Below are 27297 nucleotides of genomic sequence, written 5' to 3'. Positions count from 1 at the left end.
GAGACAGAAACAGACAGTAAAATGTTTTGGGAATATAAAGTCTGATTTTAATAGTCAGTAATCCTAGCATGCTCAGAGGTGCATTTTCTTGATATCACAGGCTCTAAAATAAGTCTTTCCGCATAATACGGTGATAACTACAAAACAAAGCAACATGCGTGGGCAGCGTAGCGTGACTGCTTCCTAAGGTGGACATCTCATATTTAGAGAACAGGCACTGCCGCAGCAAAAATGGAATTTGTTTTCTAATGACTCTGGGATGTGCTGGTTGGTGTGTGTGTGCACGCGCACATTTGTGCAAGTGTGTATATTATGTGTATTTTGTGTTTTACTTATTAAGTTAGTATTTTAAGAAAAGAGCTACCCTACCTACAGTAGCTCCCTTGGGACAAAGCTGTTTATAGCTCCCTTTGTAATATACTTTGAACTAATGGGTAGCAGCTGGAAATGCTAATACCTTTGGCTGAGGGTTATTTATATTCATGAAAGCAATGTTAGAGATTGAAAACAAATTAGATAGGCAGGCTCTAAATTGCATAATTGAGAATTTTATTTCTCTAGGGAGATGGAGGAATAAAAATGTGTTTTTCATCCAGTGTATATAAACGGCTAAATCTTGGATACTTCAAAGAAGAGCAAAAAGAAAATGCAGACAATTCACACACACACACACACACACATCAATGAACATGTGAAAATTTATGCCTCACTGAAACCTTTAAAAATGCAAATTAAAATAAAATTTAATTTTTGATTATCAAAATTAGAAAAGATCTTTTAAAAAAGTGATACTCATTGTAAGAAAGGATGCTCTCAGACACTCGTATACTGCTGGTGGTTGTATAAATTGGCAGAAACTTTCCTGGAGGATAACTTGGCACCATATATCAAACACCTTAAACATTTTCACATCCCTTGACTAAGTACTTGAACTATTTAATAAGTACTAGGATTTATTCTAAGGAAATAATCCAAAAGGACAAAGCCTTATTTATATTATAAGGCAGTTATCACAGCATTAATCATAATAGAGAAAAATTAGAAACAAAGATATTTTAGTAATCCAAACTGATGGAACATTTTAAATTTATTAAATTCATGTTTTCCAAGTACATTAAATATAAACTATATGTCATATGATCCTAATTTTTAAAAAATAGAAAGTTATACGTCTGTTTTAAAAAGATGTGAAGAAAGCACACCACAGTGCTAATGCTAATTATCTTTGAATGGCAACAACTTTTAGTCTCTAACTGTACATTTAAAAAATTTTTTTTAATGTACAGTAAAGTATATTTTACAATATGTAAAATATGTTTGAAATAAGTATTTTCAAAATAATCTAGAACCTTGTTATTCAGTGTGTGGTCTGTGGACCAGCAACATCAGCATCACCTCAGGCTTCACCCCTGAGATGAAATCAGAACTGCGTATTAATAAAATCCACAGGTGATTCATACTCACCGGAATGCACACATATCCTTTTACAATCAGAAAGCACAATAAACATTTTAAAAATATCATCACCTGTATTATTTACTATTGATGTTATAACACAAACTTATTGGCTTAAGAAACAATTATCTCAGTTCTGAATGTGAAGAACTCTGACAACTAAGTGCGGTACATGACCTCGCAGTGGAGGAAAAGTCCAGGAGTGCTATACTGGATATTACTGCTGAATCGACACAACTGGAATATGGATAGCATGTTAGATAAAAGTATGGCATTGATGTTAAATTTCCTGCATTTGACAACTGTGCTGTGGTTAAATAAGGAAATACTCTAGTTCTTAAAAAAGAATATATATTTATGTGAGTGTTTAAAGGAGCAAAAGGGCAAGACGTTTGCAACCTACTCAAATTTCTCCGAAAAAAAATTATTATATATATATATAAAACATACGTATACACACACACACACGAGGTGAAAAACAAAACAGCAAAGTGTTAAAAATCGGTGAATTTAAGTGATAATATGGTATAGGAAAATTCTCTGTCCATTCCACGATTGGTTCCGGGACCCCCCACATATATCAAATCCTCAGATGCTCAATTTCTTCATATAAAAGAGTGTAGTACTTTTATGTAACCTACGCACATCCTCCCATATACTTTAAATCATCTCTAGATTATTTATACCTAATACAATGTAAATGCTATGTCAACAGCTGCAAGCACGTGGCAAATTCAAGTTTTGCTTTTTGAAACTTTCTGGAATTTTTTTTCCAGAATATTTTCAATCCTTGGTTGAATCCTTGAATTTGGAACCCGCAGATACAGAGGGCTGACTGTATTTCCAAACAAAAAATGCAATTCCAGTTTCTCTCTTATACCAAATTAAGTAGCAAAAACTAAATATTAGACATGAAATTAAACTGTTTACATGCTTTTGACCGCCAAAAGTTGATGCTGAAAAGCCAAGCAGTCTGAGTTTGCCATTTTCTATTTTCTAGGGTAGTTCTGAGAGATTTTCTTTTCTCTCCCCTTTGTCCCACCCCGACCCCCTTTTTTTGAATGATATGGAATAAGACAGCAGAATCAAGGAATGAGTGTTCTAAGTACCTCCTAAAACGCATTCTGGAAACTTGAGCTTGAAACCAATCTAAGAAACCATACTATAATTACACTTAAAATAATGTTTATATCAATGAACATTTATAAATTTGGTGTATATAGGAACTATTATTAATGTTTTCTAAAAAGTACCTAAATAAGAGTTTTAAAAGAGTTTACAAAGGTAGCTTAGAGTAACAAAGTTACCAATTTTAATTGGTGATCAAATAGGAATATAAAAGCAAAAAATCTGGCAACTATATTCTCTATGCCAAGCCTATATGATGTAGGTAGAATGGTCCCACAAAGATGTCTGGGCCCTAATCCCTGGAAGCTGTGCACAGTAAACATAGTAAAAGGGACTGTGCAAATGTAATTAAGGTTACATACATCAAAATAGGGGCATTATCCTGGATTACCTGAGTGGGCCTAATCTAACCACATGAGCTCTTAAAAGCAGAAAACTTTGTCCAGCTGGAGTCAGAGAGATGCAGCAGAGGGGAAAGTGAGAAAGATTCAAAGTATGAAAGGAACTTAACCCACCACTGCTGAAGCGGGGCCACATGGAAAACATGAGAAGGAATGCAGGCATCCTCTAAGAGCTAAGCCTGGCCCCTGGCTCACAGGCTGACAGAAAAACAGGGACCTCAGTCTTACAAGTGCATGGGGCTGAATTCTGCCCGCTGTAACCAGGATGAACCTGGAAGTAGATGCTCCCTCAGAGCCCTCAGAGCCCAGTCCAGCCAACATATTGATTTGGGCCTTGTGTGAACAGGTTTAGAGAACCCAGCTGAGCCCAGCCAGACTTCCAACCTATATATGTGTGAGATAAACTGATGTTGTTATCAGCCACTAAATTTGTGGTCATTTGTTATGGCTGCAATAGAAAACTAATACTCAAATAAATATTTTCTTAATTTATATTTCATTCTAGATATTTTAATTAATCAAGACATTTAAAAATTTGAAGCAAATGATTTTAATACAGTTCTAGCTTTTTATTTCCTCATCAATTTTGTCACTAAAGGGAAAGATAATGTTAGAGTGACAAGATTGTGAGCACTGTAGAATGCCAATTTTTAATTCATAAGTTAATGTTTTGCTTTAGAAAATGTTTTTAAAAAGCCATTTTCTCTAAGAAAGTTTAAATGAAAATTATGACTCAACTGAAGGCAATTTAGTATGAGGGTCTATATATGCCATGTAGACCTGTTTCTGACATATTAATTCATTACATGTATTATCAGCTGGTGCTTAAAGGGTTTTGGGGCAGGGAGCAGGGTAATGCTAGAATGGTGCATGAGCTCAATTCTTTGGAATATTCATATTAAGATTATTTCTCATCTTCTGAAATAGTTTCCATTGGTAATAGAAGAGCAGCAGGAATGAAAATGTCAGTTGAGTGAATTCCAGGCAATTCTCCAAGGTAAGAAAGTTAAGCTAAAAAGAGCCAACCTAAGGAAGGAACTTATCTTTTTAGCAGAATGCTATGAGAGCTTTTGGTGGTTTTTTTATAACAAGCAAGTATTTTTAGAACATAATTTGTCATAGAAGATAACTGACAGGGTACTGATCAAGTTGGGGGGAAAATCACCTAGAGTAATTTGTACTGATTTATCACTACCTTGTAACTGTGGCTAGTAATGTACTTCAGTATACAACCCTCTCTATTAGCCTTTATCTTTTAAGAACTCTTGCATTTAGTATAAAGATTTAAAAGGGCTGAATAGTCTAGGACAGTGCTTTTCACACTTCTCTTGTGAAGGATCAGTTTCTATTTTTTTTAAATTTCTTATCAGTTGTGAATCAGAAATTTTATAAAGTGTAATAAAACTGTATTACTAGAAAAACTAAACAAAACCCCAAGACATACAAGTTTCTTAAATGGCAGTGCCTAGCTAGCCATGGTGCTAAACTATGTTTAATGAATGACTCTACTGAATGCAATTTAATATGAGGGTCTGTATATGCCAAGTAGTTGGTCCACAAATGAGTATGTCTTCATTGGAAAAGTGACTGTATCTGGTTATGTTACTGAATATATCTGATGAGGGCAGTACCCTCAGACAACTCATAATCAAAACAACTAAATATTTTATGAGGCTCTAGGAACACATGCCACTTCATTTAGAGAATAACATAGCAAGGTAAATTAGCAGTATTAAAGGACTAAATAATTTCTATTTTTTTCTGTGATTTTGCCTTTTGGCCTAAACCCTAACTGCACCCAAACACAGGTCAGGAATGAATATAAAGGATGATGCAAAAGTCTAATAAATGCTTAAAAGATGAACACCGGACTCTGTGTTAGAGGGCACACTTTCTCCAGAGTACATCTATAAAGTTTTAACTTGCACTTACTTTTATGCAGAGAATGTTTTTTTTTTTTATGTAGAGAATTTTTAAGTGTAATAACGTATACTCACATATACCTTAGGATTCTTTAAATATATAAAATTATACTTAAATATATACTTTATATCTTATATATATTATATAATTATATATTTAAATTATATATTCCACAAGTACCTGTGTTTCAGGGTAAAGTGAGAAAGCATTTAATCCTTTCACACACAGAGCATTTGTATTTAGTCTCATATTGTCCATGAAGCCAATAACTGCTTCCTCCTCAAAGAATGAAATGTAGCTTCCTAATGCAATCTGCACTGATGACAGCAGAGGTCACTGTCATGTGAAATGGCCATTTTTCGTTGTGTACACAAGAATCCTCCCCAGTTAGTAAGTACTAGTGTTCAAAGAGACTGGGATCTTTGTAAATTGTCTTATACACCAAAACTATTTTAAAATCCCTATTTATGTGAATACAAAGTGATATATTTCAACTTATAAATTGAAACCTGTCATAAATTTAAAAAAGAAAAATTAATATATCAATAAAATGTTACTACTTTGTATGAATTAGCTTACTGAATCTTTCCTCATAGTATTTCCATTAGTATATGATGCCATTTATATGAAGTTCAAACAGAAAAAAAAATAGAATATATTGGTTATAGAATAGTTAACTTAAAAAACTATACAGGAAAGTAAGAAAGTACTTATCATAAAATACAGGGTAATAGTTTCCTATAGATGGAAATGAAGGGTCTATGACTTAGAAGGTGCATGTATGGGGGTTCAGGAATGCCGGTAATGTTTCAATTCTTGACCTATAATATGGTTACATAGGTTCCTATTTTGTAGCAAGTATTAAACTGAACATTTTTGTTTTATACACACAAAACCAAACTATAGAAGGCCTTATCAAAATTGTGTCATTCCTATGAAGCACAGCTAGCCACTACTAAAACGAATTCTAGGGACTGAATGGTTAATTGGTCCCAAGTAACTTTCTCTAATTAAATTCCCTAATCAGCCCCAAAGCTCCACAAAGTTACTACAAATCACAGTAAAGACAGGAAATAGTTCTCAGAAAACCTCTTGTTATTCGTAAGAGGAAGACTTAAGCAGTCTCTTTCTCCCTTCTCTTTTCTTTATTTCTCTGGGTTTTTTTAGTTCTTTACTTTTCTCTAATTCTTGGGAATCTTAAAGTTTCATATATTTTCTTGGTTTCCTTCCCCAGGGACTTTGCTAATATGGATTTGATTTATTCAGATCCTTTTGTTAACTTTTTGAAATGCATAGTAATGAAGTAATTATGGAGTTATACTAGACTGACTAAAATTATCTACTTTAATGATTGGCAAAAAGAAAATATTCACTAACTGATTATCCTGTTTAAGAATAAATAAAATATTGATATTCAGGCAAACAATGAATTTGAGCATATGTTAATTATGCCTGTGCAAGGAGTAACACAGTTTTTACCCTACCTGAAATCACAGGCTGTAGTAACTTCCGCTCCTCCACCCAGTGCCCGACCTTGAACTAGTGCAACACTTATTAAAGGAAGTCTGTATATTGAAGGAAAAAGGAAAAATGGATGTGAATATTTTTAATTTTGATATTAATTTACAAACACTTTTAAAACTTAAGATGCAACAGAAACAAAATTACTGAACTATGTTTATAAAAATAATCACACCTCAGAGTATAGAAGTATTAGCCAATGTATCATGAGCAAAACAGTATAATAATGAAGATATAATAATTCATACTAAATGCTATGTAAGCTTATCAAAATACCTCCCCAAATCATTATATATTTTTAAACTATAGACATATCAACTTTCTTCCAAATAAATGGATGTTTTTGTATAATGCAGGCACACCTCATTTCATTGTGCTTTGCTTTATTGCGCTGGATTAGGCTTTGGCTAACAGTTAGCCAAGTTGTGAATACAAAGGAAAAGTTCTTAAAGGAGATTAAAAGGGCTACTCCAGTGAATATATAAATGATAAGAAAGCAAAACAACCTTACTGCTGATAGGAAGAAAGTTTTATTGGTCTAGATAGAAGACCAAATCAGCCACATTTCCTTAAGCCAAAGCCTAATCCAGAGCAAGGTCCTCACTCTGTTCAATTCTATGAAGACTGAGAGAGGTGAGGCAGATACAGAAGAAAAGTGTGATGCTAGCAGAGGTTGGTTCATGAGAATTCAGGAAAGAAGCCATTTCCGTAACATAAATGTGCCAGATAAAACAGCAAGTGCTGATACAGAAGCTGCAGCAAGTTATCCAGAAGATCTAACTAAGATAATTCATGAAGGTGGCTACACCAAACAACAGATTTTCAATGTAGACAAAACAACCTTATATTAGAAGAAGATGCCATCTAGGACATTTATGGCTAGAGAGAAGTCAATGCCTGGCTTCAAAGTTTCAAAGGACAGGCTGACTCTCTCATCAGGGGCTAATGCAGCTGGTTACTACTAGTTGAAGCTAATGCTTATTTACCATTCTGAAAATCTTAGGGCTTTTAAGAATTATGCTCAATCTACTCTGTGCTCTATAAATGGAACAACAAAGCCTGGGTGACAGCACATCTGTTTACAACATGTTTTACTGAATATTTTAAGCCCACTGCTGATTTACTGCTCAGAAAAAAAAGATTTCTTTCAAACTATTACTGCCCAGGGCTTCCCTGGTGGTGCAGTGGTTAAGAACCCACCTGCCAATGCAGGGGACATGGGTTCAAGCCCTGATTCGGGAAGATCCCACATGCCGCAGAGCAACTAAGCCCGTGCGCCACAACTACTGAGCCTGCGCTCTAGAGCCCGCAAGCCACAACTACTGAGCCCGCGTGCCACAACTACTGAAGCCCGCGCACCTAGAGCCCGTGCTCCGCAACAAGAGAAGCCACTGCAATGAGAAGACAGCGCACCACAACAAAGAGTAGCCCCTGCTCACTGCAACTAGAGAAAGCCCGCACACAACAACGAAGTCCCAATGCAGCCAAAAATAAATAAATAAAATAAATAAATTTATAAAAACCAAAAAAACAAACTATCACTGCCCACTGACAATGCACCTGGTCACCCAGGAGCTCTGATGAAAGTGTACAATGAAATTAATGCTGTTTTCATGCCTGCTAACACAACATCCATTCTGCAGCCTGTGGATCAAGTAGTAATTTTGACTTTCAAGTCTCATTATTTAAGAAATACATTTCATAAGGCTATAGCTGCCATAGATAGTGATTCCTCTGATGGATCTGGGCAAAGCCACTTGAAAACCTTCTGGAAAGGATTCACCATTCTAGATGCCATTAAGAACATTTGCGATTTATGGGAAGAGGTCAAAATATCAACACTAACGTGAGTTTGAAGAAGTTGTTACCAAATCTCTTGGAAGACTTTGAGGGATTTAAGACATCTGTGGAGGAAGTAACTGCAGATGTGGTGGAAACAGCAAGAGAACTAGAACTGAAGCCCGAAAATGTGACTGAGTTGCTGCAATCTCATGATAAACTTTAACAGATGAGGAGTTACTTCTCATGGATGAGCAAAGAAGGTGGTTTCTTGAGATGGAATCTACCCTGGTGAAGATGTTGTAAAGACTGTTGAAATGACAACAAAGGATTTAAAATATTAAATAAACTTATTTGATAAAGCAGCGGCAGGGTTTGAGAGGACTGACTCCAGTTTTGAAAGAAGTTCCTCTGTGGGTAAAATGCTATCAAACAGCACTGTATGTTACAGAGAAATCATTCATGAAAGGAAGAGTCAACTGATGCAGGAAACCTCACTGGTGTCTTATTTTAAGAAACCGCCGCAGCCATCCCAGCCCTCAGCAGCCACCACCCTGATCAGTCAGCCGCCATCAACACTGAGACAAGACTGTCCACCAGCAAAAAGATTACGATTCACTGAAGGCTCAGATGATGGTTAGCATTTTTTAGCAATAAAGTATTTTTAAATTAAGGTATGTACATTTTTTTTAGACATAATGCTATCGCATACTTAATAGACTATGGTAGAGTGTAAACATAACTTTTATATGCACTGGGAAACCAAAAAATTCTTGTGACTTGCTTTATTTCAATATCGCTTTATTGCAGTGGTCTGGAACCTAACCTGCAATATCTCTGAGGTGGGCCTGTATACAGCTCCTGGAACTTTTCAGCAGCTGGCAATCGGTAATAATTCAATGTGATATTGTCTTAGTTCATTTTTATTGATATCAAATTACGGATGGGAAAATTAAGGCTGTATCCAAAAGGAAGAATTGTGGTACAGAAGACTGAGTTCCAGAACTGTTATTGAAGGTTCCTATCAAAAATGTTTTCATTACTCACTGAAATGATCCAGAGACTGATCCTATATAAAAGAATGGTTCTGAAGTAAAAATAAGTCTTAACCTTTTGTGTTTGCAAAGACCCACTTTGCAAAGTGTGTATTTGAAAGGTGAATTTAAAATGTTCTGAAAGTATAGAATTTTTTGTAGGTCTAACCAAAATGAAAAGGTGCAGGTCTAAAGTAATTGCAAATTTCTTAACACACACTGCTTCCAAATAAAAGGATTTTTGTTTTTTGGCTGCATCAGGTCTTAGTTGCGGCACGCAGGATCTTCGCTGAGGCATGCAGGATCTTTCGTTGCAGCGTGCGGGCTCTTCCTGGCGGGGCACGGGCTTCTCTCTAGTTGTGGCATGTGGGTTTTTTTCTCTCTCTAGTTGTGGCACACGGGCTCCAGAGCACGTGGGCTCTGTAGTTTGTGGCACGCAGGCTCTCTAGTTGAGGTGCGCGAGCTCAGTAGTTGTGGCGCATGGGCTTAGTTACCCCGCAGCATATGGGATCTTAGTTCCCTGACCAGGGATCGAACCCATGTCCTCTGCATTTTAGGGACCAGGGAAGTCCCTAAAAAGGATTATTTTTTTTAAAAAAAACAAAAGTTTTAAGATTTATTTAAGAAAAAGTCAAATGTAATAGGGAGAAGTAGGTGAATAGGAGCTAAGACAATGAAGAAGGTATTTTAAATAGTAATGTTGATTCCACTTTTCTTTCTAGGCTCACATACAAAGAGTACCAAAAATACAGTGACGTCCAATTAACAAGTATGCTAAATAAATATGAATTTCCTTAGTTTTAATTATATTTAAATTGTTTACATTCAGAATATAGAAGTAGAAAGCTAATCAGCCCAATCATTTCATAGTTTGTAACCCCAAAAGCAAAATGACAGGCCCAAAATTTTCTCCTTTTTCTTCCTCATCTAGGTGCAAAGTGAATCCATCTTCCTCAGAAATCTGTAAAAGCCTTCTCCAATTGGTAACTCTTTTTCTATCTCCTTGCAGATACAGACCACTTCACTATACATTCTACTAATTTTGAATATTAGGTAATCTTTATGTGTCATCTCTTGACCAGTGTCTATTCTGCTCTAGTATCAGTATTTAACTTTCCCGTGTCTATACCTAAATATAGCCAGATTATACCTAAATATTAGCTCTTTAGGGAAAAGTGCTATGTCTTTAGTTCTCTTTATCTCTCGTCTCTTATATTTTTTAAGAGACATACTTGTATGTCCTTCAGTAACATTTAATTATATGACAATCCTTGATGGCACAAATAGTTCATCATTAGAATAAATATGATTAGAAAATCAGTGACTATTTTTTAACTACTGCAAAGCATAGAATGAAGAGCTATTTTTGGTTTTTTAGAAATTATATTTTAAAAACAAAGATACATTACCTCATAAATCTTGTTAAGGTGTTTTGCATGAACATGCATACGGCCATTCCATCCTTTAAATAAGAATAAACACAAAGATACAATGCAAATGTATTATATAAGAAATTATTAAAAAACACTTTCAGGATTTAGAAAGTAATAAAGCCAAAAATATACCAAACTTTTTAAAATGAGGTTTTCATTTAAAACTCTTCGAAGCTGTCTGAAATGCAAATGATGCAGTATTTAATTGTGTTGATCTTCTGGGGTTCCTTGAGCTCAGCTTTGCATGAGCTATCAGTAAAGACTTAGGTGTGAGAGACAGAGTAACTCTCACACCTAAGTCATATACCCCAGAAAAGAGGAGAGTTCTGCTCAGGGTAATTTGGAGGGAAGAGGCATAAGACAAACCCACCTATTATCCCAAACTCTGATCCCCTAAGAACGTAAACATAAAAAACAAGTTTCCTAATAGTGTAAACTCATTGCCTCTTCTTTTTTCCCTCATATACTTTCTTCAACCTAGTATAATGTGGTCTTCAGCCTTCTCTCAAAAGACTCTCCTCAAAGGTTTCTAACGATCTCCTATTTGTTAAATTAAATGGCTTTTCCTTATCCTCATCTTCCTCTGTGTCTCCATAATATATATAGCATCTTGCTTTGACCAGTTTCTTCACTTTGATATTCTCAGTTTCTAGCAACATCTTCCACTCCTGATCCTCTTCCTATTTCTTTGATTGTTATTTTCCAGTTTTCTTCTTTATCTCTTTTTATTCAGCTAAATGCTATTACCAAAAATCCAATCCATGATTCTCTTTCTCTCCTTTATCTACAATTTCTCACTTGGAAGTCTCAACCATTCCCATTGTTTCAACTACTGTTTTCATGTAGAGTCCCAAAACCTGCTAGAAATTTCACATTCTGCTAATACTTCAAATTCAGCATGGCAAAACCAATGGGCTGTGAAAAAGCTGGGTTTTAATCCTAGTGTTGCCACATAATAACAACATTAACTTGAGCAAGTCATAACTATGAACTTCAGTTTTCTCATCCATAAGGAAGGAATGAAAATTTTAAAAACCTGTTCTATTTGACTTAAAGAATGGTTGGAAAGATGAAAATGTACCTAGATACTCTGTAAAAGATCAAAGAGTGAGTTCTGAGTTAACAGGAAAGGCTTTCTGGTCCAAAAGGCTCAGAATTTTGGTATCATCTTTAACTCTTCCATTTCATAGTTCTCCCATGCTCGGTGAGTTAACAAGCACGTCCCCTCAATCCTTCCTTTGAAATATTTCCAATGCAAATCCCTTCTTTTTCTATTTTCTCTGCCGCAACACTAGTTCAGACTTGTGTTACTCATGCTTAGATTATGACAACAGCCTTGCTTCCTAACTGGTCTCTCTATATTTAATTTCTTTTTCCTCTGTGATATATCTTGCATCCTGCCTGAAAAACCTCCCTATAGGATGATAATTTCATATCACCAATAAAATGAAGTCTAAATTCCTTGGGAAGGATTGATCCCAAACTATTTTACCAACTTTATTGACTACCGCACCCCTCATCCAAGCATCTTAACTTCTGCAACAACAAACTATTTGTCATTCTTTTAACACCTTACAGTTACTGTTGTTCCTGTGTCTTTGCTCACATCATTCCCATTATTTGGAACAGCCTGTCCTTTTCTCTACCTATTTCAAGGAATGCCCAGATCAAATATTTTTCCATCAAGAGTTTCTAAATCCCACAGTAATAGTTTTCTCCTTTGTGTTTCTGCAGTATTTTTATTTTTCTAACTACACTACAGAATTTACAGATTGTATACACTGTGTTTGCATTTATTATCAGTCACATCATCTATACAAAGGAAGGATAGGGAACATAATCAGTAGAATGTGGTCCCAGTTCCCAGTCCTCAAAGATCTTGTGAGAAATAAAGAAATGCAACATGCATCAAGGTATAGTATATTAAGTATTTCAAGAAATGCTTGAACAAGCTGAGAACAGTGGCAATTAAGAAACAATTCATTTCAACTGCGTTGGGGTAGTTGAGAAGGCTTTATAGAGGAGAAGGGGAGATGGCATTTGCTAGGCCTAGATAATAAAGTCTTTGAGACTAACAAAATGCCTTCTTTATCCTCAGAAGCTCGTAGTACAATGTTCTGCATATAGTATGTGCTTGCTGAAGTTAACTGACTCAGACGAATTTGAGATGGAGAACTATGTTGATTCATAAAACAAAGGCAGTCAATGAATGGTAAAACCCAGTACGATACAAATTTCCTAACTGAAAGCCTTTATCAGGAAGGTCAGTCTATACAATAAAGTGATGAGAAAATTAACACAAGCACAAAGAGCTAGAAGGTTTAAAACTAGAATAGTTTATATTCTATTAAAAATTTGTCCTATAAAGCCTGTTAAATTATCTCAACAGAGTAATTTTAATAGGCTTATTTTCTATTACTAGATTTTAGAGTACTTAAAATACTGATGGAATTATTTAGAATTGGTAGAAATGAAAGTGAAGTGGGTATTAACCTATGTACTATCATACTTCTCATTCAAAAGATAAAAGTCACACTAAAGATGTTTAAAAGCAATATGGAATAATGGATAACAACACAGACTCAAGAGCTAAACTGCCTAGGTTTGAATCTGGGCTCTACCACTTAATAGCTAGTTTGAATTTTGGCAAGATACTTAACGTCTCTGTGCCTCAGTCTCCTCACCTGTAAAATGGTGCTAGTAATAGTACCTATATCTCATTAGGGGAATTAGTAATAAATAAGTTATAACACGGAAGAGCTTAGAACAGTGCCTGACATACAGTACTAGAACAAGAATGTTATCTATCATCGTTATAACTAATATCAGTAACAGCAATCAGATAATAAGGTATGCTTTGGCTTTAAATGTATCATAAAGTAGAGATGACACTGCACTAGCCAACATGACCTAGGGAGAAGAAATATTTAATTTATTAAATTTATTCCCCAAAGCTAGTGAGCCAACAATGACTAAATGTTCAGGCCTCTTCCTAGGCTACAGGATGAAAATAAGCCAGTGACAGAGAAACCCTGACTTGTGATAGAATAAACTCAAAGAAAGGAACCAATGAAAATCTAGACCTACTCTGATGAATGAAAGTTGGGAGCTCGGAACTTAAACTTAATAAAGGTTTTGAGAGCTGCTGCAGAAGGGGATACTTCCATCCTATCTGGATGATACCCTGAGACCCAACCCTCCTCCTCCACTCCTCCTAGAATAACAAAGATGAGACGCACGACGCCCAGCCTAAGTTCCAAAGGGAACTATCAACATCATATTTACTCTAAGCCACATGTATCCTGAGTGGAAAAATGCCCAGCCTGTAAACATATCTTATCCTAGAACTGTTAGGGAACCACTGACAGAAACCATCTGCCCTGGCCAGGCAGAATAATAACTGCTTGAATGAATTATCTCACAACAGGAGGTCCCGATAAGGAACACAGAACTGACGAGCTACCACCAGCCGGAAGAGGGGCCAAAATGAGGGAGACGCCAGCCCATAATATGTCCTGCCAACCTCCCAGAAATCCTCACGCTGGAAACCATCTTGACTGAGAGATGTATGCGCTGCCAGGAATTGGACCAAATATGGGCACAAGCAAGATGATTAGCCAGAGACAACCTGGAAAGCTAACTCCATTACCATAAAACCTGAGACTGCAAGCCACGTGGCAGAGCAGTTCTCCTGAGTTCCTTATACCCGGCTGTTCTCCGCCCAGGCACCCCTTCCTAGTAAAATCTTTTGCTTTGTCAGTACAGGTGTCTCCTTGGACAATTCAATTCCGAGTGTTAGACAAGAGTCCACTCTTGGGCCCTGGAAGGGGTCCCCCTTACAGTAACATAACCATAAATGAGCCTCTTTTTTTTTCCCTAAGTGCTTGTTGTATGAATTTATTAATTTCCTCAAAATACATGGAAGAGTTTCAAGAAAATTATAATAGTTTGTCTACAAATTAATAAGACTACAATGGAACTGTACAATAGTCATAGCGAAAGCAAAGAAGTTAGACAAGAACTTTGAGGTCGCTGTGGAAATTTAGGCAACAGAGAAACAGGGGGCAACAGACTGGTAGAAAAGTAACAAGGGAGGTCAGCGGACAAAGGAGGATATTATCTTCGAGCTAGATTAATAAGAGTATAAAGGTTTCTAAAATGCCAGACTTTTCCTTGAGGCATTAAACCCATTCACTGCAGAGTAAGCAGGTTTTTATTACCCCAAATCTTGAAGCTTCTAATTGGATTTTGATTACTTCTGCCCTCTGAAAAAAGACTTCTTTTAGTCTGCAGAACATTGGTAGCATCAATTCAAATCTTATAAATGGGTTAATACTTACACTAGATTTTTTCCTATTTTATTCTTTTTTTCTGTCCCATAACTTTTCAGGGCTAATGCTTGTGTTATGCTAATTCATCTCCCTGCCTGGACCTTCTCAACCAAGGATTAACTGCCTAACAGGAACAATTAGAGCTCTTTTCCTGCTCATTAAACAAAGGGTACAAATATGAAACCAACTTCTTAGGAGACCAGGTACATAAAGAAAAAAAAAACTGGAATGATAGATAAGCAAATATAATGTTGATGACTGTTGATACTATTATGAGTACATGAGGGTTTCAACGTATTAGTCTGAGAAAAAAAATATTGCCTGTCATATCAGTAAACAAAGGATGTCACAGCCATCAGTCACAGCAGCCACCGCCGATAGTGAGCCCTGAGGGAACTCGGGATGGAAACAAGGAATGCCCCCCATCTAGCAGTCATCAGACTGCAGCCACCCCAACAGTGCAGATTAAGGAAACTCAGGATGAGAAAACACAGGACACTGGCCCCAGATAGCTGAAGTGCACATCAAAGGAATGACTTCAGTGAGCCCAGACTCTTGCACCTCCCTATACATAGAAAAGCAGTAAATTCCTTAACTTGAGATATCTGGTTTTCTTTAATTAACAATAATCTTTTGACATTCCGACTACCTGCCCTTTGTTGCAAATACTCCTATATATACTGGTTCCCCCTCACCTCCTCGGAGCAGTTTCTCAGGGTTATCTGAGATGCTGTCTCCAGGCTTGAAGTCCTAAGAATGTCCGCCGAAAAAAACATAACTCTCAACTTTTAGGTCGTGCACTTTTTTTCAGTCGACACGTCTACTTTTGTTTATATTTGGTAATTTTTATTAATAAAATATTTTTCAAAACTGAAAACATACAGTGGCAAAAACATCAGCATAATTATCTTTTTTAAAAAAGCTATTTAATAATCACTTTCACGTATCTTATAATGAGAAGGGAAAGTAACCCAATTACTAAAATCATCTATTCTACTTATCTCATCATCCTCAGAAGAGCAAATTCACCAAATAATCACCAAATAAGCAGATGCAATGACGCATTTGCAACAACAAAGAGTAAGTATATTAGATAAAGAAGAGCTTTGTTGAGAGAAGGCTGTTTATACTTAAAGTCATGTTAAGCATCTCAGAATCTCTCAGCTGTGAGGGACAGATGCGTTTATATGTGCAGCTGCAATTCATAAACATGTATGAGCCTCAAAAGTCCCAAGGCCATTAAAAATTTCAGTTTTACACATATTTATAGTTACTTCTCAGGCATATAGGAATATGTTCTATATGAGAAATGGAAATAGTTAACAGGAACTTTATGTAAACTGTTTCCAGTTCTTATTAATTTTAAAAATCATGTGACAAATACACCACACTTTATAAACATTACTGTCTTTCTTAATATTATCCATAAAGAGAATTTACTCAAATTGTTTATTTCTATGCTATATATTTCCTATAACTATGACTAAGAAGGTTTCATAAAAATACAATAAAGGATCCATCTACACAAAAAAATGCTTTAAATAAAATAAGGTATTTTAAATACCAGTCTGGGCTTGAAGCATACACACTGTAAAGCAGAAACACAATTCCAGATTTTTTTTTCTAATGAGACTGGCAGATGTGCATAACTACAAGGGATGAACACCGGCAGTGTTATTTAAGCATTGGGGTCACACCACCCGAGTTCTCAGCTGTTGATCAAAAGTCAATCTTACTCTACTGCAGGCATTCAGGACAGATTACTTGGAGAATGTCCTTACTGGAAAGAATAAACTTTATTTAGTGATCCCTTACCTGAAGTCTGAATAAAAATGATACATATTTTCCCACATGATTTACATCAGACTGACTATATATATGTGAAACAATTAGCATGTCTCCACTTTTAGTTTTTACATTTATAGGGAAAAAAATCCTGGCCACATGATCTAGTTAGACAGAAACAACCTTCTAACTAGAAGAAAGCAAAATAACCTTTCACATTTTTAGGGGTGTTTTCCTATCTGACGGTAAGATCAGGCCACTCAAGATGGCTGTTCTCTGGCTCCCTACATTCCCTGCTCCACCAGTGCCTGCTTTACCTACACCCTACTCACATGACTGACCTTCCTACATACCTGCCCCAGGCCCCAGCTAGTGACTGTTCTTAACAAAGGGGTGGTGAGGGGCGTGCCCTTCTGCTAGTTTCCCTGGTAACCAATGAGCCAACCTGAGGTTAATTCCCCGTAAAACTGGCAATCTCCAATCTCCCCTTGCCCTTGGGGTGAAGACTGTCCTGCCCTGTCCCACCCGCCCTCTGCTGCAGATGGTGGGGTGTTGCTCCAGGACCTTGCTTCAGACGCTCCCCCTATCCACTGAACCACTGATGTCTCTGTCACTGACTCCGGGCTCTTTCTTAGGTCTTGAAGCTGGGCAAATAACAGGCCTTGCAGGCCTGCAGGGTGCAGCCCAACGCTGACAACACACCAGACCCACAGTAATCTATTATCTCATTCTACAATATCTTTATAGTATCTTTTGTGAACAAAGTAAAGTGCTTAGCAATACAATTATTCTAGCAATGAAAAATTATAATCAAATGACTTGCAGGTCACATAGTTAATTATCAGTAAAGCTGGGGCAAGAACCCATATATTCAGATCCCCAGCTTAGTGCTCTTGACAGGGACAGATTAAAGGGACAAAGTAGGTGATTAAATAGTTAATCCCACTAGGGGATTGTAAGTAAAGACAAAGTATGGGAGACCCTGTAAGTTAATGATCACTCAAGAAAGCAGGTTTGCTTCACCACAAAACCAAGCAGGCTTGCTTAGCAGCAAAATCATGCAACAGAAGCATGAGACATGCCCCAAAACAATAAAATAATGGTGGAATGAGACCCACATCCTGCCCAGTGAGGTCAGTAAGTTAATGATTTCTAGGACATGCTTCTCTGCACACACTGAAAATAAAAATATAAGGAAAAGGTGACATTATACTGAAAGCTGAGATGATTTACCATATTTTAGTATATGTTACCGCCTTTTTGCTCATTTCCATTACACCATGACAGCCCCAGTTTGACCACGTAGGGACAAGAAAAATCCCCACCCGACATGGAGGAGGAACCAATGTTGGAAGTGTGATGTCTACTCAAGAATGAGGAAGATGGTGGTCTTCTCCCCCTCCCCACTTTTCCTTTGATTATAAAACTGTAGCCCACTAAGTTCTCAGGGCAGCACCCTCCTGCCTGCCTCCTTGTAAACCTATAAGCATCCTATTCTAATAAATCATTTCTTATCTATCACTTTGCCTCTTGCTGAATTCTTTCTGATCTGAGACATAAAGAACCAGAGCTCCTCGGAGGCCCCCCGCCCCGAGATGCATGTCTGCAGTTTCACTCTAACCGTTCAGAGGCATTACAGATTTACGGCTAGTGCTGCTACAAATTATGCATCATCATGAATGATGATCTCTGAAATAAAAATAATAGCTACCTTTTTCAGACACCATGCTAGTAGGCACTTTATATATATTATCTTGAATCCTCACAATAGCTCTGTGAAATATACAATTCTTATTTATAGATTAGGAAAATAAGACTTAGAATAAGTGATTTACCCAATCACTTAGCCAGAAAAAACCAGCATTCAAATACAAATCTATCAAAGTTTCCAAAAGAGAGATCCTTCCTCATATATTATGCAAATAGAGATCATTATACTACATAGAGTGGTATGAGAGTTGTGCAATAACATTAAAACATTATTACCTACATACAGCTCACATCTTTAATTAAATAGCAACAGATACCTTTTTTTCTCTCCTCTCTCTCTCTCTCTCTCTCTCACTCTCTTTTTTTTTTTTTCTGCCTAGGGGATGTTAGTGGACAGCTGAATTCAAGAAAAACAGGTTGCTTGGAGGACAGATAATGAGAGATGATTCGGATTCCTTTTCTGTAATCATAATTCAAAAGCAAGTTTTTTAACTGTTAGCATTTGTTGAAGTCTACCATGTGCCAAAGCTATGCTAGGTACCTCATGGAAAACTCCTTACCATGAGATGCTAAGGGACTTCCACTTAAAAAATTAAAATCCTTGCTGGCTTTAATAATGAACTTTTTATTGCTAGTCTTCCTGTCCTTCATTTTATTCCCCATTACTTCACACTATTACAAGCTAATCTTTAATTTAAGAAGCAAAACAAAAACTCTGATCCTTGGAAAGCTATTAAAGAAAAGCTGTCATGATAATAACCATATAAGTAGAATATAAATATCTTAGCCCAGATGTCTGACAAACATGTAGAACCTATTGCATAATTCATACAATACTTGCCTCTGGAGTTCCGAGTTCTTTCACAGCATTCAGATCAGATCCTGAGGAGAAAGTATTTTTTGCTCCGCGGACAATGAGACCTTTCCCCTCTGTCCAATTTTCCAACTCAATCACTTTTTCCAGAAGTTGTAGCATCATAACACCTGCCAGAGGGGAGGGGGAATCAAAAACACATACAATATTGGACAAATAGAAATAATTTAGAAACTGTAAGGTGTCAAACAAGACTCCTAGGTCACAAATTTTACAAATATTTACTGAATGTCTATCAAATGCCTATCATGTTGGTACTAAGGAGTATATACAAAAGAGGCAAGCATGACAGTCTCTGCTTTAAAAGTTTACAATTCGATAGTGACCTCTTTCCCTCCCTTAATTAAGAAGTCACATAAATATGTGGTTAGGTAGAAAAAATAATGCTGGCCCTAAGTATGAGAAATCTGTACCAGTAGTTAAAATAATCTTTTTGACTTTGTAAAATAAACATAAGAGTTGAAACAGACCTTAAAGAGTATCTGGTTGGCTCATTTTCAAACAAGGGCCTTGAGAGTTGTGTGGTGTTGGGCTCATTCATCATCTCACAACCCAACCCAACCCAACCACCATCATCCAAATCAAAGCAGTTCTGCTTGTATTAGTTTTAAATATTAGGCATCAAATTAATATTTGTTTCCGTTTGAATAAAAATTTACTAATATAAATTATAAATTGTAGCTATTCAGTAGTAAGTTAAAACAAGTATTTATCTAGTCTAAATCCCTAGAGCAGTCTTACCTTTCTAATTTTATTTTTCCTAGGCTAATATAAAAATTGGCTTTCATTCTCGGAACCAGTTGAAGGTATGCAGCTGCACTGTCCAGTAAAGTAGCCACCCACACGTAGTCACTGAGCACTTGAAACATGGCTAGTCTAAACTGAGATGTGCAGTAGTGTAAACAGCTTTCGGCAGGAAAGGCCTCTTTGCAGGAAAGAGCTCTCTACAGGAGGCCCCTTTTGTCTTGTCACTAACCTTAAGCCAGGCACCCCCATCCTCTACTCATCTCTGGCCCTAGCACAACTTTCAGATCTTTTGATCACACAATACATTGCCTAACCTGTTGGCTCTTTCCGTAGATCAAAGAAGTAGAAATGAAGAATAAGTAATTAAGAGATGACCAGATCTCTTCCCTAGCTTCCCCTTCAGAAATCTCGAGAACAAATCTGTGTGAACAAGATAGCATCTGAAGAAAAATCATAAAAAGTCAACAAGCCTGCACACAGTCGGGGATGGCGACAATTCTGACCCCTTATCTCAACAACTGAACTGAGATTACTTCCCCTTTTCCCTTTAAAACTTTCATGGCTGAGCAGAATCTTCAGAGCTGGTTTTTGGGGGACACTGAGTTCAACATCTCCCCAGATTGCCAGCATTCTGATTAAAAGTTACTTTCCTTTTTCTACCAACATTTGTCTCTTGAGTATTGACTTTTGAGTGGCAAGCAACCGGACCTGATTTGGTAACAGTTATGTAAAATACATACCAGATTTCAGAGAATTGGTATGAAAAAAAAAAAAGAGGAAAATGCCTCATTAATAATTTTTGTATCAGTCATTTGTTGAAATATTTTGAGTACACTGGGTTAAATAAAATGTTATTGAAATTAATTTTACCTTTCTTTTTCCTTTTTAAAAATATGGCTACTAGAAAATTTTAAATTACATATGTAGCTGACACTTGTGTCCTGCATTATACTTCTATTGGTTAACATTAATAGAGACATCTCTGAATTCTGCTGAATGTAAAGAAAAGTCATCTTGTGTTTAAAGACCCACCACTGATAATTTACAAAGTTTACAGACTACTGAAGTATGTCTATAAGTATGATTATATATACACACAAGAAACTTTATTGGGATAGTTTTGAACCCAATATTTCAAATGCTACTATAAAATATAATTCGCTCCCCCTATAAGAAGTATATAACTAACAAATAGAGACTGCCAAAATCACCTGGAAACACGAGTGCTGGGTAGTCAGTAAGGTAACTCATGAGCTCTTGTATAACATCATGGTAGAATAATTCGAATTTGAGCTTTGGCAAAAATTTACAAATTATCACAGGTCCTGGACCTTGAGGTCTCTTAAATATAAAATTCTTATATGCCAAGAGTGCTGCCTAGTAAATAGAAGGTATTTACCTGTATCTCAGAGTTAGAAAAGGGGCAACAAGTAGGCAAGTGCAGTGTTTTCAGTGATTATTGGAACTACATGGTTAAAATGACAGTCTTATTTTAGTTCATAGAAAAAAAAATTTAAGCTAAATAATTTTTTTTTCATTTTAGGCTTTTCTCTTTAGGTTTTAAAATCTTTGAAACATCCCTCCCTTTGTCTCCCAGTGACATTAGCGGAACACAAACAAATGAAGTTATTAAGCAGTTAAAATTTCAATGGAAAAAATAATCAAGATTAATTTGATGGTTTCCTTTTTACCAACATCCATATTCACGGATTTTTAAAAAACATTAAAATATTCACAGTTAGTAAAATATGTTCCTGGTTCAGGTGATAGTTTTGTTTTCTCATGTTCTACAAAGAGTACCATGACTTTCAAGAATTCTTGAAAGTTCAACAGATTTAAGGATAAAAGCATGGGATAGCAGGTTAGATTTAGTGTCGTGTTTTAACTAACAAAAGAAAGCTCTCTATACCTGAGAAGGCATTCATTTTACTTGGATTGTTCAGAGTAAGAATGCCAATGCCACTGTCTTCCTTCTGAAGGTCAACGGATCCACCGGGAAACTGCTCAAGTTTTCTTTTCACTTCTTCCTCATGGAAGCCATGAGAGGTATTATAAAGTGACAATCCTATTTGATGTAGCAATTTTGTCTTCATAGGGATAGGTGATGTTGTCAAAACACGTCTTGCCATTTCTGGAAAAGAGAGATAAGTATGCAGTTGTCCGGATAAACAGACACTTTTAGAATATCATACATTAATAGGCTTTAGTGAGAGACCTTTCTCTTTATCGGGAGGACTTGCCTACTTCTCAAAACACTCTCTGAGAAGTGTATAGGATTGCTTCCCTTCCCCCCGCTTCTCAAACCAAAGGATACAAGTTACATTATTTCAGTATATCATCAGGAGATGATGACTAGCTATAGGGCATTTTCTGAGATCCAACACACTAGGAGGATTTAGAAAAATGTTGCTGCTCTGTAGTTAGCACCATCTCCTGCCGTCAGGGAGTCTTCCTCATGACAGCAGTTCTTCTTCCTCGAACTCTAAATCTAAGAATAAATTCAGTCCAGAAGTCCCCTTGGAAACAATCTCTATGCAGAAATGCTACAGAGCAGTTCCAGTCTCTAACAGAAAATTTATTCTTAGCATTATCCTTACCTTATGTAATGCTTTATAGAAAAAGCTGGAAGGGGTCCTGAGGAAAGTGGGCAAAGAAATAGGAACGTATGTGTGTGGTTTCTGTGTTCCCCAAAGTTCTGTCACTCTTCTCACTTTATATATCTCATCTCTGGGTAATCTCCTATCTGCCCAAATGCTTTTTTGCCCTATGTAAGTACTTTTGTTCACATAAAAAATACATTCAGAAAACTATACAAATCATAAGTTACAGTTCAATGAATTTTCACAAGGTAAATACATTCAAGTAAATAGCACTCAGATCAAGAAACAGAACATGACTCCAAATAAAAACAACAACTATCTTGATTTCTAATACCCAAGGTTAGCTTGCCTGCTACTGAACTTTATATAAATTGAAAAATATAGAAAATATTCTTTTGTGTCTGGTTTCAGCTACGTTTGTGACACCCATTACTATTATTATGTGTAATTAGATTCTAAATAGTCCATTTTTTCATTGTTGTATTTTATTATATGAATATACCACAATTCATCTATTCTAATGTAAATAGTCATTTGGGTTGGTTCTGGTTTTTGGCATTACAAGTAGAGCTGCTGTGAACATTTTAGTATCTGTCTTTTGGGTCCACAAGTATGCATTTCTGCTGGCTATATCTAGAAATGGAATTAGTGGGTCAGGCAGCAGCTGGCTAAAACTGCTTGTTAAACACTGAAGAATTTTGCAAGTTTCTTTTTAAACCATGGGTAGCTTGAAATTAACCATGGTGAGAGTATTAGCAAACTCTACATATCAATCTCTCCCCCCACCCACACACACAGCCATTTTCCGGGTACACCACTGGTCATAATGATCACATCTGTTCATTTATTTCACTTTAAAAGATACTGCCTAAGAGTTTTCACATCCACAGCTAGTGAACATTCCAGTTGTTCCACAACCTTGTTATCACTTGTCAATGTCTTTTTTTCCCCTTTCTTTCCATTTTAGGCATTCTAGAGTGTGGTATATCGTTGTGGTATCACTTTGCATTTCTATGATGTCTAGTGAAGTCAAGCTCCATTTTCATATGCTTATTTGCATATCATCTTTTGTAAAGTGCCTCTTCAAGTTTTCTTGCTCATTTTTTTGCCTTTTTAGTACTAATTTGTTGGAATTCTTTTATTCATTTGCCTACAGTTTTTATTAAAACTCATAAGATAACAAATTCTACATTTCCATCTCTAGTTGAGACCTTATGCCCAAGTACTCCTAAATCAAACAAAAATCTACTTCCTTACTCCTCACCTCTAGATGTACCACAGGTTTCTCAAAATCACTGTTTAAACCTGAACTCACACTTTTAAAACCTGTAACTACTTTATTCCTTCCCTTAACTATCCATAGTATCCTCAACCCAGAAAGTCACAGGAGAAAACCCAATCTCCTTCCCCACCTTCATTTCTCATATGCAACCTTTTTTATTTTTCCCATCCTTTACTTCTTCTATGACTAACATAGTTCAAACCTATGTACCTGGATGAATACAGTGGTCACCAATTAGTTGTATACTACACCTTAAAATCAGAGCTATCTTTCTACTGTATGCCCCTAGAAGTACAAATCTTCATATACATTTTCAAAGAAACTGAAAAGGTTTAAAATTAGTCCTCCTCAGGACTTGAGCATGAACCTAAAAAATGAACCTGAAGGGGAAATAAAGTGATAAAGGTGGGAAAATTTAGGTCTATGGGAAATGAAAAGGATGGGGGGGGGAAATACAATGCTTTTACTAATTAAAAAGTATGAAATAGTTATGAAAAAACACAAGGATTTTGGAGGCTTCCTAAATTATCAACTAAATATAAGTATCAAGTTCTCTCAAGATTCTCTTAGCTAGCAGAGGAAATCTACACTAAAAATTTCAGGAGTTATTGAGAAATGACAAGCAATGGGGCTAGAAATAAATTAAATTAGCAAAACTTATATTCTCATGACAAGATATATATGTATATTTATACGTATGCTCACAACTCCAGCAATGTGCAAAAAAGCCCTCTCATCCCCAACCACTGTTCTTTCTTTGTCATCTCCCCTTTCACTATCCCTAGATTCAAGTTCAGTGATCAAAGTCTGTGGGAAAAATAAGGAAATACGTCAAAATATATCATTCAAAATGAGTCTGGAGGCCTTCCTTGCTTTTTAAAAGACAAATGGCAAGAAACATACATAATAACTAGATTAGCAATTAAGATAAATCTTTTAAAACAGGACAGTATTCTTTCTTGGATTATTTAAAGTAGATAATAGCTTCATTCTAAGAATAAAAAATGGTTGAATAGGGCTTCCCTGGTGGCGCAGTGGTTGAGAATCTGCCTGCTAATGCAGGGGACACGGGTTCGAGCCCTGGTCTGGGAAGATCCCACATGCCACGGAGTGGCTGGGCCCGTGCGCCACAACTATTGAGCCTGCGCGTCTGGAGCCTGTGCCCCGCAACGGGAGGGGCCGCGATAGTGAAAGGCCCGCGCACCGCGATGAAGAGCGGTCCCCGCACCGCGATGAAGAGTGGCCCCCGCTTGCCGCAACTGGAGAAAGCCCTCGCACGAACCGAAGACCCAACACAGCCAAAAATAAATAAATAAATAAATAAAGTAGCTATAAAACGCAGCTTTCTTTAAAAAAAAAAAAAAAAAAATGGTTGAATAGTTTCTTTGCATAAAAGCCATTAAGTAAATTACACCATGTGTATATAGGTTTTTATAGCCAAGAAGTTCAAAGGACTGGGATCCCAGTATATAAACATACATGCATATGATAAGAGCATTTGGTAAGATATAATTGGTAACAATTCAATTGGTATTTATTGAATTCCTATTTAGTGATCTCCCCTTTGCTAACTAGCTATTTCAGAGAGAAAAAAAAAGTATTTTTAGTTTTATCAAAGAAACAAAATACATACACACTCAGCAATAATATTCAACTCTCTAGTTGAAAATAGAACAAAATTCCTCCTTTTATTAAGCTCTATTAGAGACCTGCATCAAATTTAAAATATAGCCTTAACTTCATAAAAGGATTTTTTTCTCTTCACCATAAACTTTTATCATGAAGTCTAAGAATTTTCTATAGGCAGAAATGGATCCAAAGACATTAAATCAGTGCATAGGATTATACTTTATTTCCCTTCATTCTTTCCAAGTTTTAACATTCTAAGCAGAAGTAGAACAAAAATCAAGCAACATCCTAGTTCTGCTGGGGAGTAACCAAAGAAAGAAGTAAACTCAGATCAGCTCTTTTTTTGCAGTGTCTTGTGGCCAAAATATTGGCAGAGGGCACTACTTTCAAAATACTCTCATCTTACGTATTTCCAGAGTATCACTTCGTCACCTGATTACGTTAGCACTAATCTATTAGAATGAAAATTATATAGTCCCACTACCCTCCCAAAACAAATCTAGAAAACAAACAAACAAACAGAAAATAGGGCCCACATTTCCATTTTACAAGTAATGAAAGCTTACCTTTATGTGAAGCTTTCCTCTAGAGACTGACCTGCTTACTGTCAAATTCTGAAACAACAGGAAAGCTCTCGAAGTTCTCACTCTGCTTTTTCTCCAAATAAATACATGTAATTTTTAAAAACAAATTATTAATTTATAAAAACCTTTAAACTTTAAAACTTGAGACACTATTTTAGGTAACTAAATAGCTGCCTAGAATCACAAGTCTTTTGAATAGACAAGAACATACTTTACATAAAGGCTATCTGATGAAATCAAAACATTTATGAGGTTATGAAACTGTGCGACACTACTATTCATGTATTACTTCTATAAAAGATTGCTTTCATTTACTTACTTTGAAATCAGGTTGTATTACAGTTAGCCAGAATGAAAATAAATGTAGACATGAGGAATGAAGAAAGCTAACCTAACATACTTTTGAAAAAGTTAGGTTTCAGAATGAATGTGTTGTAGTTCTTAACCTAAGTAATGGATACACAGGTATTTATTTTTGTTGTTGCTGTTCTTTAAACTCTTCTTATGCTCTTTTCACTATATGCATGTATGCTACATTTCTCACTAAACATTTTTTTAACTGAAGGATATCATTCCAAATTTGGGGGGGATGGTCTCTACCTTTGTCAGTAATCTCTCCCAACCTTCTAAACTGCCAATTTCAAAACTAGTTTTCTAAGTATTCTGTTTTTTGCATAGAAGATATTTAATACAGAACACAAATTTTGCCATTGGTGGTCACATAGGTGTCTGAAGGTTCTGGCAGGTCTGACAACTAAGCAAGTGTCCTTATTAAAGGTAATGATATTTCTTAAAAATTGATGTACAACCAGAAACCAGGTAAGAAAGAATTAGAGATGAAGCTCCTGCCTCCAGTAAATTCAAAAACTCTTATGGGTAGGGACCACATCTTATTCATGGCTTTAGCATACAGAGCTTTACATTTAATATTAGCGGTACTAAATGATACCTAATGTGGTTATTACCATACAGGGATTACTGTACCTAACCATCATTTCCCAAACTAAATAAAAGATCTCTGTTTGCCAGATAGAAAACGTTTATTTCATTGTTGGGATTCTAGGAAATGCAAGTCCAGGAT

The 27297-nt window shown here is 36.2% G+C and overlaps 1 protein-coding gene and 1 long non-coding RNA gene across 8 annotated transcripts in view; one reads left to right on the top strand and one right to left on the bottom strand.

The window, feature by feature from the left end:
• The window catches only part of ECHDC1 (ethylmalonyl-CoA decarboxylase 1), a 46057-nt gene that overhangs the window by 5420 nt on the left and 13340 nt on the right, over positions 1–27297 (bottom strand). For 2 of the 7 annotated variants that reach the window (XM_036872101.1, XM_036872100.1), the window contains exons 2-6: positions 26199–26246; positions 22031–22252; positions 19342–19484; positions 10651–10703; positions 6392–6472 (exon numbers count right to left, since the gene is read on the bottom strand). In XM_036872101.1, the coding sequence (XP_036727996.1) occupies positions 6392–6472; positions 10651–10703; positions 19342–19484; positions 22031–22250 (497 nt within the window). In that variant the 5' untranslated portion in view covers positions 22251–22252; positions 26199–26246. Of the gene's footprint in view, positions 1–6391; positions 6473–10650; positions 10704–19341; positions 19485–22030; positions 22253–26198; positions 26290–27297 lie in introns of all 7 variants that reach the window. The other 5 variants (XM_036872095.1, XM_036872094.1, XM_036872096.1 and 2 more) reach the window with 4 other exon arrangements.
• Positions 9046–15516, top strand: LOC118905428. Its single transcript, XR_005022221.1, has 3 exons — positions 9046–9095; positions 10173–10224; positions 14102–15516. It is a non-coding gene; the product is annotated as an uncharacterized LOC118905428 (long non-coding RNA).

This window comes from Balaenoptera musculus, chromosome 12 (assembly GCF_009873245.2).
Source record: "Balaenoptera musculus isolate JJ_BM4_2016_0621 chromosome 12, mBalMus1.pri.v3, whole genome shotgun sequence".
In the NCBI taxonomy this organism is placed as follows: Eukaryota; Metazoa; Chordata; class Mammalia; order Artiodactyla; family Balaenopteridae; genus Balaenoptera; species Balaenoptera musculus.
This window is presented reverse-complemented; position numbering and strand designations above follow the sequence as displayed.